The sequence below is a fragment of the Phyllobates terribilis genome, unplaced genomic scaffold (genome assembly GCF_046119375.1).
Source record: "Phyllobates terribilis strain yellow unplaced genomic scaffold, ASM4611937v1 Scaffold_2__4_contigs__length_985480577, whole genome shotgun sequence".
NCBI classification, from domain to species: domain Eukaryota; kingdom Metazoa; phylum Chordata; class Amphibia; order Anura; family Dendrobatidae; genus Phyllobates; species Phyllobates terribilis.
Genome location: NW_027362762.1, coordinates 481,653,001 through 481,671,122, shown reverse-complemented (window position 1 = coordinate 481,671,122; position 18,122 = coordinate 481,653,001). Strand labels below are relative to the sequence as shown.

The following is an 18,122-nucleotide window of genomic DNA, read 5'->3' as shown; positions in this document are numbered from 1 at the left end:
CCCAATAGGCAGGTAAATGTCCCCAATAGGCAGCATAGGTCCTCAGTGGGCCGGTAAATGTCCCCAATAGGCAGCATAGGTCCCCAATAGGCAGGTAAATGTCCCCAATAGGCAGCATAGGTCCTCAATGGGGAGGTAAATGTCCCCAATAGGCAGCATAGGTCCTCAATGGGCAGGTACATGTCCCCAATAGGCAGCATAGGTCCTCAATAGGCAGGCTGTTCCCCCCTTATAATGCCCCATGCAGGCTGTTCTCCCCTTATAATGCCCCATGCAGGATGTCACCCCCCCACATATAATGCCCCATGCAGGATGTCACCCCCCATATAATGCCCCATGCAGGATGTCACCCCCCCATATAATGCCCCATGAAGGATATCACTCCCCTGTCTTTATAATGCCCCATTCAGGATGTCACCCCCCTATATAATGCCCCATGCTGGATGTCACCCCCCATATAATGCCCCATGCAGGATGTCACCCCCCCCATATAATGCCCCATTCAGGATGTCACCCCCCCATATAATGCCCCATGCAGGATATCACTCCCCTGTCATTATAATGCACCATACAGGATATCACCCCCCTCTCTTTATAATGCCCCATGCAGCATGTCACTCCCCCATATAATGCCCCATGCAGGATGTCACCCCCCCATATTATGCCCCATGCAGGATGTCACCCCTAATATTATGCCCCATGCCTCCATACATTAAAGAAAAAAAAATACTCACCTCACTTGTCACCTGCTGCTGCTGCTCGGGTGCAGACTCCAGCGTCGCCGGCGTCTTCCCGCTCTGCGCTGCCTGTGACAGCTCAGGGGAGGGCACGATGGAAAGACGTCACCGCACCCTCTGACCTGAGACGTCACATGGAGCGCACAGCAGGAAGACAGCGGATCTGCAGAGGCACGGGGAGAGGTAAGTATCCGGCTGCCGGGGCCCTGAGCAAGCGGGAGGGAGCGGGCGCTGACACCGCTCTCCTCCGCCCACAGCCCGGCGGGCCGGATAAAAATCCTCCGCGGGCCGCATGTGGCCCGCGGGCCGTAGTTTGAGGAAGCCTGGTATACACTGTCTGCTATGCGCTTTGCAGAGGGACCCAGCAAGACTGGCACCAAACCAGCAAAGGCGCAGCCACAGACGCACTTGGCACAAGCTGCCCAGCTAGGCGAGCCCTTGAGGGCTGGGAATTCTCTTCACCCAGCTCCCAGTAAACGGAAGGGGGACTTTGGCAGAACCCTTCCCAGGCCCACTGTCGCTGGACAGCTGACATCTTGTGACACGGCTGGTGCCTAGTCAAGAACCAGGTGAGTACCTCCCAGGAAGTGTAACCAAAAGACAACGTGAGAAAACCCCTGAAAAGATAGCAACACTAATGCTAGCACCACTGACTTCGCAGCACATAGGAACTGCAATAAATAGCAAAGCACTGAGCAGGGAGGAGGATTAAATAGCCTGCCTAATGATCAGGTGTTGACTACCTCCCAATCATCCCAGGCAGCCACTCCCTGCTAGTCTGCACATCAGAATGGACACAATTCCACCATTGCTCAATGCCAGACAAAGCAGCGTCCTGCATTGCCTGGCAACTTGGGAAATCAGTGGGAGACACAGCGTCCCGTGTCCTCACACATCATACAACACCAGAATGCGATTCTCCATCAGATTGGGACAGTCTCCGTGCACGCGTAGTAGCTCCGCCTCCGGGGTCAGGACAATGGCGGTTCCTGCGACCGAAGTCGTGTAGCACCGGACTTGCTCCATTCCCAGGTGGGAGCACAGAACCACAATTCCTAACACTATCAGATGTTTGTAGTCACAGTATATCATATGCCAGTCACATATTCTCCTGTATACTGTATGTGGTATACTATGTGCACAGACATCAGATGTTATATACAGGATAATACGTGACTGGTGTAATATCTGATTTCTGTACTCATGGTATAATATATCCCATCACATATTATCCTGTATATAACATCTGATGTCTGCATCACAGTATAATATATACTAGTTCCATATTATCCTGTATAGTATATGTGCTATTTTATATGCACAGACATTCCATATTGCATACAGTATAATAGGGGGACGGTAAGATATCTGATGTCTGTATTACAGTATGTATACCAGTCATATATTCTCCTGTATAGGGTATGAGCTCCACTGTGCACACAGGCATGCAATATTATATACAGGATAATATGTGACTGGTGTAACATCTGATGTCTGTAGTCATAGTGTAATATATTCCAGTCATATGCTATCCTGTATATAATATCTGATGTTCTGTATCACAATATGTATACAGTTACATATCCTGTATACTGTATGTAATATACTATGTGTACAGACATCCCCTATAATATACAGTGGTGGCCAAAAGTATTGGCACCCCTGCAATTCTGTCAGATAATACTCAGTTTCTTCCTGAAAATGATCACAAATTCTTTGGTATTATTATCTTCATTTAATTTGTCTTCAATGAAAAAACACAAAAAGAATTGTCCTAAAGCCAAATTGGATACAATTCCACACAAAACCTAAAAAAGGGGGTGGACAAAAGTATTGGCACTGTTTGAAAAATCATGTGATGCTTCTCTAATTCGTGTAGTTAACAGCACCTGTAACTTACCTGTGGCACCTAACAGGTGTTGGCAATAACTAAATCACACTTGCAGCCAGTTAACATGGATTAAAGTTGACTCAACCTCTGTCCTGTGTCCTTGTGTGTACCACATTGAGCATGGAGAAAAGAAAGAAGACCAAAGAACTGTCTGAGGACTTGAGAAACCAAATTGTGAGGAAGCATGAGCAATCTCAAGGCTACAAGTCCATCTCCAAAGACCTGAATGTTCCTGTGTCTTCCGTGCGCAGTGTCATCAAGAAGTTTAAAGCCCATGGCACTGTGGCTAACCTCCCTAGATGTGGATGGAAAAGAAAAATTGATGACAGATTTCAACGCAAGATTGTGCGGATGGTGGATAAAGAACCTCGACTAACATCCAAACAAGTTCAAGCTGCCCTGAAGTCCGAGGGTACAACAGTGTCAACCCGTACTATCTGTCGGCGTCTGAATGAAAAGGGACTGTATGGTAGGATACCCAGGAAGACCCCACTTCTTACCCCGAGACATAAAAAAGCCAGGCTGGAGTTTGCCAAAACTTACCTGAGAAAGCCTAAAACGTTTTGGAAGAATGTTCTCTGGTCAGATGAGACAAAAGTAGAGATTTTTGGGAAAAAGCATCAACATAGAGTGTACAGGAAAAAAAAGAGGCATTCAAAGAAAAGAACACGGTCCCTACAGTCAAACATGGCGGAGGTTCCCTGATGTTTTGGGGTTGCTTTGCTGCCTCTGGCACTGGACTGCTTGACCGTGTGCATGGCATTATGAAGTCTGAAGACTACCAACAAATTTTGCAGCATAATGTAGGGCCCAGTGTGAGAAAGCTGGGTCTCCCTCAGAGGTCATGGGTCTTCCAGCAGGACAATGACCCAAAACACATTTCCAAAAGCACTATAAAATGGTTTGAGAGAAAGCACTGGAGACTCCTAAGGTGGCCAGCAATGAGTCCAGACCTGAATCCCTTAGAACACCTGTGGAGAGATCTCAAAATGGCAGTTTGGAGAAGGCACCCTTCAAATATCAGGGACCTGGAGCAGTTTGCCAAAGAAGAATGGTCTACAATTCCAGCAGAGCATTGTAAGAAACTCATTGATGGTTACCGGAAGCGGTTGTTCGCAGTTATTTTGGCTAAAGGTTGTGCAACCAAGTATTAGGCTGAGGGTGCCAATACTTTTGTCTGGCCCATTTTTGGAGTTTTGTGTGAAATGATCAATGATTTTTGCTTCATTCTCTTTTGTGTTTTTTCCTTGCAAACAAATTAAAAGATGATAATACCAAAGAATTTGTGATTGCAATCATTTTCAGGAAGAAACTGAGTATTATCCAACAGAATTGCAGGGGTGCGAATACTTTTGGCCACCACTGTACAGTGTAATATGCGACTGGTGTAATATCTGATTTCTGTAGTCCTAGTGTAATATATATGATCACATATCCTGTATATGACATTTGTATCACAGTAAATATACTAGTCATGTATAACCCGTATACTGTATGCACTGTACTGTGCACACAGGCATCCAGTGTTTTATACTGGATAATATGTGACTGGTGTGATATCTGATGTTCTGTAGTCATAGTGTCCCTGCCCCCCGGCCCAGCCCACCCCTGGTCGGTGATCACGCCTGCCCCGAATCCTGCGATCCAACTGAATGGCCTGAGTCTTGGCCTCCCCCAAGGAATAGCGTGGAGGATGTAGAACCAGAGCATCTTTAAGTGTATCCGAAAGGCCTTGGCGAAAACTGACACTTGAGAGCTGCATCATTCCACAGAACTTTAGTGGACCATTTCCGGAACTCGCTAATGTAATCCTCAGCGGCGTGGCCCCCCTATGTCAGGTTCATGATCTTTGCCTCTGCGACCTGGATTCTATCAGGTTCGTCGTATATTAACCCTAAGGCGTAAAAAAAAAAGTGTCAACAAATCACCGTTTTGGGGCTTGGGGGTACAAAGAAAATGCCCAAGTCTGAGGACCTTCTCGCAATAAGAACATGATTATTCCCACCCACTGGGACTCATTCTCTGATGTCCGGGGTTGCAGGGTAAAGAATAACCTCTCTCTAAACACCCTAAACTGGTCTTTCTCCCCTAAAAATGTATCAGGATGGGCCAATACTGGTTCGGGAGAAACCAGCTGCACATCAGAGGATACTGACGTCACAGCCACTGCCGGCATTGGAGAGCTATTGGAAGTTTTCATCCAGCAAACTGGCGAAAAAGACAAATGTACAGGCCAATTGTAGTGTGACGCTAGTCACTAATCACGAACAAACTGTGAGACTGGATAGTCAAGAGGTCCGAGGTCCAAAGCCAGGAGGGTTCGTCATAGACGGAGGGGTGAGACAAAGGCATAATCAGGTAACAATCCGAGGTCAAAATTCCAAGAAGGTAGCTGATCATGACAAAATGGTTAGGCAAACTGATGGTCAAGGCAAATCCAAGGTCGAGCAGCAAGGATCAGAATACAAGACTAGGAGCACAGAGCAAACACACATCTCTTTAGAAAAGCTACAACTGGCAGCAATCTAAGATACAGAGCTGGCTAAATAGCCAAGTAATTACTGTGAACAGGAGACACATGTCACGGGTGTGTCACATGTGACAGTCGCCCTGCAGTTGGTTGCAGAAGATCTCTTTGTTTGGCATTACAGACACTTTCTTAGCTGTTTTACTCTAGGACCCAGCGGCTACCTCCTTCCTGCTAATTGACAGCCTGGCCTGGGTGTTTAAATAGTTTCACTTTGCAGTAGGAAGGGGCCGGTGATACTCACATGTTTCCTTATGAATGCTTGAGCTCTCAGACTGCTATCTTCCTCTGTGGTGATAGGAGGACGCTTCGAGTTATCTCTCTGAAGTCGGCTAAAGCTAAACTACTTCCCCCGTGTTTGTCTCACTTGTTGTCTTTAGTCGTTAGTGGGGATCGACTAGTGTTCATCCCCCCTTCCCTATCCAGGGCCAAGTACTAGGGAAATACAGGGTTTAGGTTCGCTTGTGGCGATTGGTGAGGAACCAATATAGGGACGTTAATGGAGACAGGGTGATATCAGATCAGGCTAGGAGGTCTCCACTCCCCCCTTTCCCTAGAGTCTGGGCTCCCTTTCCCCCTTCCCTTTGTGTTGCACTTAGTCTTTAACACACCTTGCATGACAACACATGGATGAAGCCCAGGCACACCTTGGTCCTGATTGGATGGCTAAACTGTCCCTCAAGACACTGACAGCTCAGCATGCCCCAGCATCTGATTGAATGGCTGAGCTGTAATTCACCATACTGACAGCTCAGCACGCCCCTGTCCTAGATTGGATGGCAGAACTGTCATTCACTGCATCAAGACACACTGATAGGAGGAATTGTGACATCTCCGTTTGTCTTATGTCTAGTCAAACAATGTTATTCAAGTCTTGAGGATGTAGAATTCCAAATAAATCTAGTCATAATTTTCTTCATTGGCAAAAAGAAAAGCAATGAATAATGATTGGCAGGGTTTGAAGCAGGTACAATATTTTTGGGTAGGATGACCATTTTTATAAAATACAGTACAGACCAAAAGTTTGGACACACCTTCTCATTTAAAGATTTTTCTGTATTTTCATGACTATGAAAATTGTACATTCACACTGAAGGCATCAAAACTATGAATTAACACATGTGGAATTATATACTTAACAAAAAAGTGTGAAACAACTGAAAATATGTCTTATATTCTAGGTTCTTCAAAGTAGCCACCTTTTGCTTTGATGACTGCTTTGCACACTCTTGACATTCTCTTGATGAGCTTCAAGAGGTAGTCACCGGAAATGGTTTTCACTTCACAGGTGTGCCCTGTCAGGTTTAATTAGTGGGATTTCTTGCCTTATAAATGGGGTTGGGACCATCAGTTGTGTTGTGCAGAAGTCTGGTGGATACACAGCTGGTAGTCCTACTGAATAGACTGTTAGAATTTGTATTATGGCAAGAAAAAAGCAGCTAAGTAAAGAAAAACCAGTGGCCATCATTAATTTAGGAAATGAAGGTCAGTCAGTCCGAAAAATTGGGAAAACTTTGAAAGTGTCCCCAAGTGCAGTTGCAAAAACCATCAAGCGCTACAAAGAAACTGGCTCACATGAGGACCGCCCCAGGAAAGGAAGACCAAGAGTCACCTCTGCTTCTGAGGATAAGTTTATCCGAGTCACCAGCCTCAGAAATCACAGGTTAGCAGCAGCTCAGATTAGAGACCAGGTCAATGCCACACAGAGTTCTAGCAGCAGACACATCTCTTCAACAACTGTTAAGAGGAGACTTTGTGCAGCAGGCCTTCATGGTAAAATAGCTGCTAGGAAACCATTGCTAAGGACAGGCAACAAGCAGAAGAGACTTGTTTGGGCTAAAGAACACAAGGAATGGACATTAGACCAGTGGAAATCTGTGCTTTGGTCTGATGAGTCCAAATTTGAGATCTTTGGTTCCAACCACCGTGTCTTGGTGCGTCGCAGAAAAGGTGAACGGATGGACTCTACATGCCTGTTTCCCACCGTGAAGCATGGAGGAGGAGGTGTGATGGTGTGGGGGTGCTTTGCTGGTGACACTGTTGGGGATTTATTCAAAATTGAAGGCATACTGAACCAGCATGGCTACCACAGCATCTTGCAGCGGCATGCTATTCCATCCGGTTTGTGTTTAGTTGGACCATCATTTATTTTTCAACAGGACAGTGACCCCAAACACACCTCCAGGCTGTGTAAGGGCTATTTGACCAAGAAGGGGAGTGATGGGGTGCTATGCCAGATGACCTGACCTCCACAGTCACCAGCCCTGAACCCAATCGAGATGGTTTGGGGTGAGCTGGACCGCAGAGTGAAGGCAAAAGGGCCAACAAGTGCTAAGCATCTCTGGGAACTCCTTCAAGATTGTTGGAAGAACATTTCCGGTGACTACCTCTTGAAGCTCATCAAGAGAATGCCAAGAGTGTGCAAAGCAGTCATCAAAGGAAAAGATGGCTACTTTGAAGAACCTAGAATATAAGACAATGTACAATTGAATGTACAATTTTCATAGTCATGAAAATACAGAAAAATCTTTAAATGAGAAGGTGTGTCCAAACTTTTGATCTGTACTGTACATCTACTGAACCAAGGAAATTGTATAGAATCACATTCTTTAAAGGGGTTGTCCGGTCAAAAGTGATAAGTCTGCAATCACTCTGTTTGAATGCCGACTTATGAATCCCCCCCAGCGCAGGCACTGTGCGCTGCGTGGATTCGCCAGTATGAGACCCGGTAACGGAGGTATGTATGTGTTATACATACCCCCGGCCAGTGGGCGCGACCTCGCTCTCCATACACTTGTATTGAGTTAGGGTGCATCTTCTAGTTGGATGCGCCCACTGGCCGTACACGTCACTAGACGGGGCGTGGCCTCACTCCATACAAGTGTCTGGAGCGAGGCGGTGCTGAATGGCTGGGGGTATGTATAGCGTAGGATAGGGGTTCTGAGAGCAAGAATAAAATTTTTGGATATGCAGCAATTTTATATAATTCAGCTACACATCCTTCCTCGAATCTGATGAGACCACATGACCAGTGTAATGAAGAGGCTTTCACTAGAGAATGTCACACGGTCCTCCTTCTCCTATTCCGGCATGGGGTGGCATAATATATGGTAGCCAGACCCCTCTAGTCTTCACACCAGGTTGTTGATTTGTCGTGGAACTAGTGGTATGTACAGCCATTTCTCCAAAGTGACCCAGGAACCGTTTTTCAACACGATAACACAAGGCCACATATTTCTCATGCTAAAACAGTCTACTCTGACCTGCAACGTCTCCAGACTTGTCTTTCATTGAGCATATCGAGGACATCATTGATCGGCAATTACAAAGGGAGCTGCCAGCAGCAGATCTTGATGATTTGCGTGCCCAAGTGCAGAACAATCCCCAGGCAACTATTAATAAAGTCATTGATTGCATACCAAGGTGTGTAAGTGCGATACTGAATAAACTGAGCGCAGCACGGTGGCTCAGTGGTTAGCACTGCGGTCCTGGATTCAAATCCCACCAAGGACAACATCTGCAAAGAGTTTGTATGTTCTCCCCGTGTTTGTGTGGGTTTCCCCTGGGTTCTCCGGTTTTCTCCTGCACTCCAAAGACATACTGAATCTAGGGAATCTAGATTGTTAGCCCCAATGGGGACAGTGCCCACAATGTCTGTAAAGCGCTGTGGAATTAATGGCGCTATATAAGTGAGTAAAATAAATAAATTGAGATGTTTTGAAAGTTTTTCGACCTTTCTTTATCATTTCAATATCCTTAACATGTCTATCGATCTTGTGATTTTTTTTTAAGTCCACAACTTTTTCTTCTTGGTGTTGCAATTTCAATGTTGAAGAGTGTATAAACTTCCTGATTTTTTGTTGTTCCATCTGTTAATCCAGAAAATAACAACTGTGATGATCTTTTATAACCACCAAGTATTAGGGTATGTGCACACGATGCAGAAATGAAGCAGAAAATTTCTGCATCATTTCTGCATCTCCCTGGCAGAAAAATCGCATGCAGATTGTGCATGCGTTTTTCCTGCAGAATACATGCGGATCCACATGCAGATTCACATGCGTTTCCGCATGCAGATTGACAAGCGCTTTCCAGGCGATGTTAGCATCACCTGGAAAGTGCTTGATAACTAGGTCACACTATATAAATCCATGCAAACAGCATGGATTTATACAGTGTGAACCGAGAGAGTGTATATACTTACCTCCGATGGCCCGCGCTGTCCTGCTCACTCCGTTCTCCCGGCTGCCGGCAACTTTGAATTGAAAGACCTGCCGACGTCAGCGTCACGTGACCCGTCACATGACTCTGACGTCACCGCAGGTCCTACAACTCACTGCAAGTGCCGGGAACCAAGCGGGAGCGCTGCGCGGGCCGACAGAAGGTAAGAATACATTTATTTTTTATTTTATTCTTCTTTTTACAGCTTTTTTAATGGTACCTGGGTGTGGATGAGACTCTCCTCTCCTCCACACCCGGGTACCATCCGCACATTAGAACGCACCAATTACGCAAGTACAAATGCTGTCTTGCGGAATTGGCGCGTTCTAATGCAAGTCAATGGCGGCGAAATCGCCGCGTTTCCGCAAAATTAATTGACATGCTGCGGATTTTTGACCGCAGCGTTAACGCTGCGGAAAAATCCGCATCATGGGCACAGCACATGCGGATTTCCATTGGGGAACATTGCTGCCCTTCTACCATGCGTTTTTCATGCATTTCCGCGGCGTTTACGCAACTGCAAAAACGCCGCGGAAACGCATGAAATACGCATCGTGTGAACACAGCCTTAGAATCTTTTGAGCTAGCCATACACATACTAAAAGGGGTTCTCCAATAATGTAATATAAAGGCCCCAGTGACTAATTTAAATGGCAGCTGTGTTAGTCACATATGGAAATGATAGGAAATCTTCTCCTCGGCTGACTGAAAAAAAATCCTTTGTACTCACGGAGAAGATTTATTTCTAGTATGTGTGATACTAGTCTTCTGACAGTTGAGACACAAGTCTCGGAAGCAGTGTTTCTTGAGACTGCAGCCAGTCCTGACACATTTTATTATATTCTTAGAGACTGTCTTTAAGTGGGAAAGGAAAATAAGCCAGATTCCCCTGGAAGAATCTTATCTCCCTTCTAAACAAATCAGTGGTCTTGAAATCCAAAAGGAGCAAAACTTCTCTCCCCAAAATCTGCTGTTGAGGAAAGTTTGCCCACATACACATCCAATCGTCAGGCCATCCTACCGCAGTACGCAAGTTTGAATGCAGTATATCTAATATGTACAGTATGGCTACCTTTAGCTTATAATTATTATTAGAATTGATATTAAAAGTTTCCTGAAATGCATCTTCCCACAATGATCAGTGATTGTTTTTTTTTTTTTTTTTTTTAGGCCATTGTCCGAAATGCAATACTGGCAGGAGGGGTTTCCTCTGGATTTATAGCTTATATCATTCAGTATCCATGGATTTCAATGACTCTAGGGTTAACATCTGGAATAGTCTCCACAATTGGTTTTACATACTTTCAGGTAAGGTATTTATTTAGGATACCCTTCCTAAAGTGGAAAATTAATTTTTGTATAGTCACCCTATTTTCTGCAACCTACCCTTGCCCAATATTTATAAGTTTGTAGCTTTGCAGGCCATCAACTAGTAACAAAATACTTTATATCCATTTTTTGGGCTCTGTTTAAAATAACTGAGCTTTCACTTTTATATTAAAGGGAATCTGTCACCCCACTAGGCGATATCAGACCTCTACTATGGCCATACAGGGTATAGAAAACTAAATCTATGCCCATAGTAGAGGTCTAATTGCAGAGAAAAGCACTTTAATCAATTATTTTTTTCACAGGCTTAGCGTCCAGGGGATGCCAAGAAATCCCCGCCTATGTGCTTATTATTCCCCTAAATTCCCGCCTCTCTGCTTAATTATGATATCCCCCCTCCCCTGCACGTCACAGGGCCCTGTGACAGGCCCTGTGATGTGCACTGTGCTCCCTGATTTCCGGGCATGCGCAAAGCGCCGCTCACATAGAGAGCCCTTTGCTTCATCCCGGCCCCTTCTCTCCATGCTCTGCGCCGCAGGTTTCTATTGCGCAGCCGCCGGGGGGTCACCGTCACTTTCCGGCGCCTGCGCAATAGAAACCGGCGGCGCAGAGCACAGAGACAGGGCCGGGATGAAGCAAAGTGAGCTCTATGTGAGTGGCGCTTTGCGCATGCCCAGAAGTCAGGGAGCACAGTGCACGTCACAGGGCCCTGTGATGTGCAAGGGAGAGGAGATATGATAATTAAGCAGAGAGGCGGGGATTTAGGGCAATAATAAGCAGATAGGCGAGGATTACTTGGCGTCCCCCGCCAAGCCTGTGGAAAAAAGAATTGATTAAAGTGCTTTTCTCTGCAATCAGACCTCTGCTACGGGCCATACAGGTATGTATAGATTTACTTTTCTATACCCTGTATGGCCATAGTAGAGGTCTGATATCACCCAGGGGGTGACAGATTCCCTTTAAGATGTTCTATAGCCCAGATGTCAGTAGCCCTCAAGATGAAACCAATCATACTGGTAAGCTTTTGTAAGTATTCCTTTAGCCAAAGATGAGTACGTGAGTGCAATCCAGACTCCTTCTCTTCAGTTAGTCTTCTTTCATACCATACTTGGAAGACATCTGACTGCGGTCCAATTTTCTCACGGACCCTTAGACTTCCATTGGCAGTTTTGATCAGACCTGCAAATCAAAATCGGACATGTCTCCACGATTCACCGTGGACCACTCCATCCATGAAAAATCACGGACATGTAAATGGACCCATAGACCATCACAGGTACGAGGGCTATCTGTGAAAAACACAGATAGCAATTTGAAGACCACAGATAGCACTTGTACGTGAAAATCAGATGTGTAAATGAGGCCTAATTGTGTTAAGCCTTTGCTTTGTAAGAGCTGTCAATTGTGCTCCAGAGTTTACTTCTGGTAACCATATTAGCTCTCATTGGTCTAATATTTTGCCCTTATAGTTAAATGTTGCGTCTGTACCAATAAGCTGTGGGACTCAAACCAACAAGTGTGCGTAGAATTTTACCATCTCCTTTCCACACACAGCACTAAGTATATTTCCCTTGGATGTCACATTACTCATAGTATGGCTGTCTTATATATGTTGATTATTTAGTCACCTGAAAAAAATCTCTCCGTGCACTTTGTGATTTGTCAAGTGCTTGATACCATTAGTATGTAGTCACTACAGCGGATTACATTAAGGCTATGTTCACACACGTTGAGTTTTGCAGCGTATTTAGCTGCAGATTTTTATGCAAATTTTCAGCTGCATTTTGCAGTACCAGCAAAGTCTATGAGAAACCAGAATTCTCTGTTCACACGTTTTTTTTTCTGCGTATTTTGTGACTTGGTTGTGTTTTTGGAAAATAGAGCATGTCACTTTTTTCAGCGTTTTTTCACCCATAGGAAGTAATGGGTGGTCAAAAAAACGCAGCAAAAACGCACCAAAACCTGCGTTTTCAACACAGCTGTTTTCCTGCCAGAGAAAAGTTAGCAGCAAATTTGCAGCAAAAAAAAACACAACGTGTGTGAACATAGCCTTATGCTTTTTATACTGGTTTTATAGACTTAATTTGTTAGTGAGTTTTTTTTTCTGAACCATTATATTGACCACATGGTTGGCTGTATGTTTTTTTTTAAATGTTTTAGTGTAGGGATCATACTCACTTGGGAGCGATGGGAGGAAAACAGGAGGCATTTTCCTTTAAGTGTCCATAACAGTTTATTGGCTTCATAAACCGTTCAAAAGCAAAATGCAAAACAAACAGCCTTTAGTGCAAGCAAAAACAAAGAAAACAGACCATTTAGCAAAATCTCTGATTAGCCAGCACTGTGGTCACATAGGCTGTCAAGGGTCCAGTACACAGCCCAGTCTGGAGACTACCACACACAGGAGGCCTTCTCCCTCCAGACACATACACTATGTGCCAAACAACAGCCTCCATTATATAGGCTGTTAACCACACCCAGAGGTGAAGTATGTGGGTAGCTAGACCCACCCAACTCTCTAAACTACCCGTAACCCAGCTTCCAGGTGCACCAAACGAACCTCTCAGTGCTTACGTACACTAGAGAAACACTCCGGGTTACATCACAGAGACCAGCCATCTCTGTGACACATACCTCCCATCGACTATGCAGCCCTTAGCCACCTTACCTACCTCCCCCCTCTGCCTAAAGCCGTGGGGCTTGGCACTTTCTACTCCCAGACAGGGGATTCTCGATAGGGCATCGGCATTACCATGTAGCTTCCCTGCTCTATGCTCTACATGGAAGTTGAAATCTTGTAGGGCTAAGAACCAGCGGGTGACCCTTGCATTTTTACCCTTTGTTTCCCTCAACCATTTCATACCAATTGGATACCAATCTAAACTTACACCCTACCAGATAGTACCGTAATGTGTCCACTGCCCACTTTATGGCCAAGCACTCCTTCTCTGTGACAGAATAATTCCTCTCACATGAAGACAGCTTCCTACTCAGGTAGAGAACAGGGTGCTCCTCCCCATGTATCTCCTGGGAAAGGACTGCTCCTAAACTGACATCCGAGGCGTCTGTTTGAAGTATAAACTCTTTCTTAAAGTCGGGGGCCACCAGGACCAGTTACTTACACAGAGCCCCTTTCATTTTTTGAAAGGCCGTCTCTGCCTCTTCTGATCATTTGGACATTGCCGATTTCGTCCCCTTAAGGAGGTCAGTCAGGGGTGCGGCCATCATGGCGCAGTTTGGGATGAACCTCCTGTAGTATCCCACAATCCCCAGGAAGGCTCTAACCTGTTTTTGACAGCGGTCTCAGCCAGGTTTGGATTGCCTCCACTTTACTGACTTGGGGTTTTATATCACCTCTACCCACTACATAACCCAGATATTTGGCTTCTTCTTTCCCCATTGCACATTTCTTTGGGTTTATTGAAAACTCCGCCTTCCTTAGAGCATTAAACACCGCCTGGACCTTTTCCAGATGGCTCTCCCAGTCTGGGCTGAAGATAATAATATCATCCAGGTATGCCGTGGTGTATTGCTTATGGGGTGCAAGGATCCAATCCATAGCCCTCTGGAATGTTGCAGGGGCCCCCCGCACTCCAAACGGCATTTAGACATACTGGAAGCATCCGTCCAGCGTAGAAAATGCAGTCTTCTCCTTGGCTCCCTGTGCCATGGGGATCTGCCAATATCCCTTTGCCAGATCCAAGGTGGTTATGTACCTTCCTGGCCCGAGTGTCTCGATCAGCTCATCGACGCGTGGCATGGGATATGCTTCAATCTTGGAGACCTCATTCAACTTCCGATAGTCGTTGCAGAACCTCCATTCACCATGGCTTTGGGACCAGGACAATCGGGCTCGACCAGCCGCTCTTGGATTCCTCAATGACCCCGAGTTTCAACATACGCTCCACCTCCTTGTAGATCACTTCTCGTCGGGCCTCCGGAATTCGATAGGGCTTCACGTTAACGCGCACATGTGGCTCCGTCAGAACTTTGTGTTCTACGACCTTTGTGCACCCCAGCAATTCCGAGAACAGGTCCCGGTTCTTCTGGAGCAGCTCGCGGCACTGCTGTTTTTGGGCCTACGACAGCGTCTGTGCTATGGCGACACCTCCAACCTCGCCTTCTGGCTTGCCCAGCAAGCACAGAGTTTCAGCCAGCTCTCTGTCTTGCCATGGCTTGATGAGATTGACATGGTAGATCTGATATGGTTTCTGTCTTTCTGGTTGATGAATCTTATAGTTCACATCACCAAGCTTCTCCACCACCTCATACGGCCCTTGACATTTGGCAAAGAACTTGCTCTCCACAGTTGGTATTAGCGTTAGGACTCGGTCTCCCGGATTGAACTGTCTCACTCTGGCTGACCGGTTGTAGACCCTGGCCTGAGCTTCTTGTGCCTGGAGGAGATGTCCTTTTACGATGGGCATCACCTTTGCAATCCTCTGCTGCATCAGTGTCACGTGCTCGATGACACTTCTGTGGGGCGTGACTTTGGCTTCCCAGATTTCCTTGGCTATATCCAGGAGACCTCGTGGATGTCGGCTATACAGAAGTTCGAATGGTGAGAACCCCGTAGAGGCCTGTAAAACCTCTCGGATGGAGAACAACAGATACGGTAGGAGACAGTCCCAGTCTCTACCATTCTTTTCTGTGGCCTTCTTCAGCATACTCTTCAGCGTTTTATTAAACTTTTCCACAAGGCCATCTGTCTGAGGATGGTACACTGAAGTCCTCAGTTGGGAGATTTGCAAGACCTTGCATAACTCCCTCATCACCTTACTCATAAAAGGTGTTCCCTGTCCGGGAATAAACGTGGACCAATTCGAGGGCTATAATCTTTGCGGTGGAGCTTCTCAGGGGAATTGCTTCCCGATAGCGTGTGGCATAGTCCAGGATGACCAAGATATATTGATGCCCACAAGCAGATTTAAGTAGGCGACCGATCAAGTTTGTGGCAATTCTCTCGAATGGCACTTCAATAATGGGCAATGGCACGAAGGGACTTCGAAAGTGAGAGGTGGGGGCGGTTAACTGGCACGTAGGGCAGGACCTGCAATACCTTAATATTTCCCGGTGACACCCGGGCCAAAAGAACCTCTGCATAATCCTTTCCTGCATTTTTTCCACCCCTAGATGTCCCCCCAAGATATGCGAATGGGCCATGTCCAACACCTCCCATTTATAGGGACCTAGCACTATTAACTGTTCCACCAGCTCTTCCCTCACTTTTGTCACCGGGTACAACAATTTCCCAGTTATCATAAAATAGGGAAACCTTGTGTCAGCCCCCGGCTCCTGTGCTACCCCATTTATAACCGTGACATTATTGAAGGCTTCTTTCAGACTTAGGTCGCTATGTTGAGCAGACCCAAAATTCTCGCTGGTCACCCCTAACTCCGGAATGTCAGACTCAGGCGACCCTACCTCCTCATCCCCCACAAGGACACAAAAGGGAAACCTGTCTGACTCTGGGTATGGGGATACCTCTTCAGGGTTACCTGGTTTCTTAACTGCGCCAGCGAACCCTGAACCCTTCCCCCTCAGATCCCAAAATAAACAAAAGTCCTGGCCTATAATGATGGGGTGCAACAAGTCCTGAACAACGCCAACCTCATGGGACTCAGTACCGTGGGCTGTTTCAATGTCCACTCTGGCAATGGGATAGTCCTTAGCATCACCATGAATGCACTGTACGCTGACTTTTTTCCCCGGGATCAGTTGGAGAGGAAGTGTGGCCCTCACCAGGGTCACCAGACTCCCGGAGTCTAGTAGTGCTGTTACTTGCCAACCATTCACCTTTACGGGACATGCTTGTGGCCCCTTGCTGGGTGGACAGTTCACACTGCAGGCCGGATATGCATAATACGAACAGCGGCATCCTATGCTGCAGTGCATCTGCTGGGGGTCAAGGGACAACGGGCGGCAATATGGCCTGGGACGTGGCACCTCCAGCAAATAATATCACCCATAGGGACCATGGGCACAACTTCCCCCGCCTCTTTGGACCTTGGATGCCCCACCCCCTTTTGGGCCTCCGTCCCCTGTTGGGACTCCCAGTATGGAGTGGGCTGCCTTCCCACGGAACCCTCAACCCCCTGGTATCTCTCGACCAGTCCGACCAGTTTATCAGCATTCCGGAGATCACCCTGGGCAACCCAAGTCTGTATTGGCCTCAGCAGGGAGTGCACAAACCTGTCCATTACCACTCGCTCTACCATTGTTAGAACTCTCCTGTTAGGTTTTTTCTAGTTTGCTGGTCACATGACCATTTTTGCCTATTTAATCCGGCTCCGCCCTCCTGGCCTTGCTGGACTTCATTGTAATTTCTACTCTTGAGCTAGCTTGGTACTCTGTTACCTTTCTCTGTCAGTTTTGCTAGGTCTTCAGACCTCTATGTTCTATGTTGTTTGTTTGTCCTATTTCTGCTACAATTTCTGCTAGGAGGTGTCCATCTTTCTCCCAGTCCCTAGTTCTTATAGGGATCCCTTCCCTCACATCTATGGGTCTTTGTTCAGACTAGCCGAGGACTTTAGCGGGTCTGATCGCAGGATCAGGTTCCCCGTTACATCGTAGGGATCCAGCTTAGTTCTATTGTAGGGACAGATCTCCTGTCTTTCCTTAGTGCTTGTAGCAGATCATAACAGTAAGTCCAGCCAAAAATTTCTCTAAGGAAAGACCCCCAGTTTCCATCATGGTCTCGGTTCAGGATTTGGCTCAACGCTTGCAGGGGCTCTCTCTGGAGGTGGTCAGGCTCCAACAACACGTGAGTAGCTGTCCTGGAGCACATTTTGTAGATCCAAAGGTACGTCTGCCTGATCTATTTTTTGGTGAACAACAAGATTTTTTTTCCTTTAAAAATGCTTGTTTATTGTATTTTCGTTTAAGACCCAGATCCTCTGGTGATGAATCACAGCGCATAGGGTTCATAATGTCACTTTTGCGCAAAGAACCTCAGGGATGGGCCTTTTCTCTCCAACTTAGTGATCCGTGCTTTAGATCAGTGGATAGTTTTTTTTCTGCTTTGGGGTTGTTGTATGATGATCCTGATCGTGTCTCATCTGCTGAGTCTGAATTAAGACGTTTGAGGCAGGGATCAGGTAATGTGGAAAATTATTGTACTCACTTCCGTCGGTGGTCTGCTCAGGTGGAGTGGAACGATTCAGCTTTGAAAAGTTCGTTTCTTGCGAGGCTAGGTGAAAGGGTTAAGGATCTGCTGATTGCTTATCCTTCACCTGGAAACTTGCAGGAGGCAATGCAATTATCTATACGGGTGGACAGGAGACTGCGTGCAAGGGTTAATGAGAGTAAATCCTCTGCCATGTCAGCTCCGAGTCTTGAGAGGGTCTGTACTGACATTGGTGAGCCGATGGAGATTGGGGCGATGTCACCCCGCTCTCAGGAAAAAGACCGCAGATTT

At 46.3% G+C, this 18,122-nt stretch overlaps 1 protein-coding gene across 1 annotated transcript in view; it reads left to right on the top strand.

Annotated features, from left to right (window-relative positions):
* The window catches only part of LOC141217752 (RH-like protein), a 202,028-nt gene that overhangs the window by 165,735 nt on the left and 18,171 nt on the right, over positions 1–18,122 (top strand). The window contains exon 6 of the mRNA XM_073665856.1: positions 10,547–10,684. Within this exon, the coding sequence (XP_073521957.1) occupies positions 10,547–10,684 (138 nt within the window). The remainder of the gene's footprint in view (positions 1–10,546; positions 10,685–18,122) is intronic.